Below are 3489 nucleotides of genomic sequence, written 5' to 3' on the forward strand. Positions count from 1 at the left end.
GGCCCCTTGGGATTGCTGTAAGGAGCAGCTAAGATAATATACTCAAAATAAGAACACAGCTGGGCGTGGTGGCATAAGCCTGTGATCCTAGGTACTTGGGAGGCTGACATAGGCAAATCTCAAGTTCTAGGACAGACTGGGTAATTTAGTGAGCCCCAGCCACAAAACAAACAAATAAACACATAAATAAGCAAGCAAACTGGTTGTGGTGGTATCTGACTGTAATGTCAACATGCTGGGAAGCTGAGGCAGGGAGATCACCTTGCCTGTGTCTTTTGGAAAAGAGGCTCAGTTTTTGGTTTTGTGAAAACTGTGAGCTTCCTAAATATGGCCCATTACTTCCAAACTATATCACATATTAAAATACACATTTGGATGAATCCGTTGTGTAATTTCAAGTGACCATAGAATGCTCTGAAAATTTGGAGTGAAGCATTTTATTGATATTATGGACTTTTAAATGAGTGAGTATATATTTATAAACAGATTAGAAAATAAATTTCATTGCTGAAAAGCAAGATTAACTGTAAAAGCTGGCAGCAGTGTGCTGGTGAATCTGGTGCCATGTTCCATTTGCAGCCAGAAAGCTCAGCAGGGGATGATTTCCTAAGTTATTGTGAGCCAGATGCATGGTCAGTTGTGCTGAAGTACTTGGGCAAGGCAGCTGCTGCGGGGCAAGAGGTGTCTTTAGGCGGCTGGGCTGCACTGAGCCCGCCTCAGCCTCTGGCTTCCCTGGTCTGTCTGGCTTCCTGCCCCTTGGACTGAGATGCCTGCAGGGTGCTGGTGGGAGGGGGTAGCTACCTGGGGGAGAGGGCGTCTCTCTGCTTTCGTGCACTGGGAGATGCACGCTGATCACCCTCCGCTTTTTGGAGGAGACGTGTTTCAGGCAAGGCCTCCATACAGGCCTTGTCTCTCCTGTTTCAGACTCAGGAAGTGGAGCACCTAGAAGGCAAAGAGAAGCAGGTTGGAGTAGAGGTTCTGTTTTCCCCCAGTGTCTTTCTTTCTGCAGTGGAGACTCAGCCCCCGCACTGCTTATGCTGTGCTTTCTGGGTGGCGTGGGCCTGAAACCCGCATTTCCAGAGGACCTCTACTGCCCCCAGAGTGGACACAGTGGTATACTCTTGGCACTTTGGCAGGAGCTCTCAAGAGGCAAATCCCTTCTGCTGAGCTGAGCAAGGGACAGCAGGAGGGCGTCTTTGTGGCACCAGGTAAGTCATGGGGAAGAGAGGCTTACAGTGTCAAGAGATTTAGCTGAATGCTGCCTGCCCAGATGAGATTTTCTTTTATTGTGCATGTTTGTAGTACACTATACTGATACTCATTTTGGGGAATTAGTACACACATGTAACTAATCTTAGTCACTTTTGATTCCTTTATCCTCTACTCTTATCTCTCCCCTCCCCAAAACCTGTCCCCGTCTGTTAAGGGTCTGCCTTCTTATTTTCTACTATTTCTTTTTTATTTTACTTGTATTCATTACTCATCTTTTAGGTTTCTCATGTAAGAGAAACCACATAGTACTTAATGCTCTGTGTCTGACTTATTTCACTTAGCATTAGCCCTCTAGTTCCATTATCCTGCAAATAACATAATTTAATTCCTCTTTGTGGCAGAACAACATTCTATTGTATATGTATGTATGCCACATTTTCTTTATGCATTTTTCTGTTGATGGGCACCAGATGATATTTTCTGAAATCTTGGAGTTAGCCCATTCTTGTACAAGCTCTTTCCCCTCCCTCCTTCCTTCCCTCCTGCCCTCCCTCACTTCCTACCATGGTTTGAGGCAGGCTTCTCACACTTTTTTTAAAAAATGTATTTGGAACACGGTCTCACTATGTAGCTCAGACTCATAGTGATCCTCCTGTTTTCAGCCTCCCAGCACTGGGATTATAGGCATGTGCCACCATATTTGTTCTCAGTGCCTGGCTCCCTGTGCCTGGAGATGGGGCTATCGTAGTATGTGGTACCTGGGATTGAACCCTGGTCCCTGCACTTGCCTAAGCAAGTGCTTAGTCCACTGAGCTATCTTGCCGGCCCTCTGGCACTTGTAACTGTAAGAGGCCTTGTTGACGCATAATGGAAGAAAAGAGGAAGGACCTGGTAGGTTCACTGCCTTTATGTTATTGCTGTCTTTCACATGACAGTGTGCTGGCAAGCTCATTCTCTCTAGTATCTTTAAGAATCTGGCCTGGTGGTCTTCCCAATCTACCTGTCAGTGTCATTGTGGAAAGCAGTTGGACTCAAACTACTCTTGTGAGTAGTCTTGTATCAAGTTGTCTTTTTGTTTGATGTTTCAACATCTGGGCCTATTGACTATCCCTCTCATGGCAAACCAATTCCTGAAGATACAAATGACTTGTCAATGAGTGAACTTGTCATATCCAAACCCGCCAATCCAGAGTCCTAACTGATAACCACCTTCTTTATTGAGCAATTATATGCACAGACCACTATCCCTTGCCATAATCACCTTGGGCTAGTAGCAGACAATTAAGGGTAGGCTCACTGATACCCTAGAGTCCACCACAGTATTCAAATGAATCAATCCTAAATTTGCTTAGCCTATTTTCCTTGTCTCCCTACTACAAAAATCACAATAAAGATTTCTGACCATACACACCTCGCTTCTGCCTCCTGCCTGGCATGACTGGTATCTTATACTCAACAGTTAGGTGTTCTTCGTAATGATAATGTCAAAGATCCTTAGAACAAAATGGCTGCTCATATGTCCCAGAAATTAAAACTGTCTAAGAAATCAGTGGTGATTTCTGATAAGGTTTCTAGAAAGTTCAGACCTCAAAATTAGAGCCATCTTTTACTTTGGACTCTCCAGTGAAGTCTCAAAACAAGCACCTGTCATGGACAGGAGAACTCTAGAATGATGTAGGAAGGTCAGAAAGAATTTCTCCTTATAACAGGGGAGCTCAGTGAAAAGCCATCTCCAGAATGCCTTCCTAAGCACAATGCAGAGAAAAGAACGAAGTCTGGAAAGTTGATCCTTCCTCCAAGAAACAGGGAACCTGACTGACACAAGATGAACCCAGAATGGGTCTACAGCTTCATGGAATAAAAATTGACTAGGTTGATAGCCCTGGACCCAAGAAAAGCACATGGCTGCTGGAAACTGGGAAGACACTGTGGGGTTTTACTTTGAAAGTGACTCCTCTGGCTAGTAAGCTAGAGTTGGAAAAGAAATCCAGTGCAGCACCTGCCACATTGGAGAGGATTTAATCAGGAGCCATTTGGGAAAGAGCTAATTGTTCAAGACTAGGGGTTTTGGTGTCATCTTATCCTAGTGAGTGGGTGAGAGATGTCTACAAGAGATAGTAGTTGGGAGGGCATGGGCTAGGCACAGACTTCTGAGAAGTTTAAGCTCAAGCAGGTAACACTGAGCTCCAGCTTCTTCTTCTTCTTCTTCTTCTTCTTCTTCTTCTTCTTCTTCTTCTTCTTCTTCTTCTTCTTCTTCTTCTTCTTCTTCTTCTTCTT

General features: G+C 44.5%; 1 protein-coding gene across 4 annotated transcripts in view; it reads right to left on the minus strand.

The window, feature by feature from the left end:
• The window catches only part of Kiaa2012 (KIAA2012 ortholog), a 126945-nt gene that overhangs the window by 79331 nt on the left and 44125 nt on the right, over positions 1 to 3489 (minus strand). For all 4 annotated transcript variants that reach the window (XM_023710014.1, XM_023710016.1, XM_023710015.1 and 1 more), the window contains one exon: positions 802 to 942. In XM_023710014.1, the coding sequence (XP_023565782.1) occupies positions 802 to 942 (141 nt within the window). The remainder of the gene's footprint in view (positions 1 to 801; positions 943 to 3489) is intronic.

The sequence above is a fragment of the Octodon degus genome, unplaced genomic scaffold (assembly GCF_000260255.1).
Source record: "Octodon degus isolate 3935 unplaced genomic scaffold, OctDeg1.0 scaffold00016, whole genome shotgun sequence".
In the NCBI taxonomy this organism is placed as follows: Eukaryota; Metazoa; Chordata; class Mammalia; order Rodentia; family Octodontidae; genus Octodon; species Octodon degus.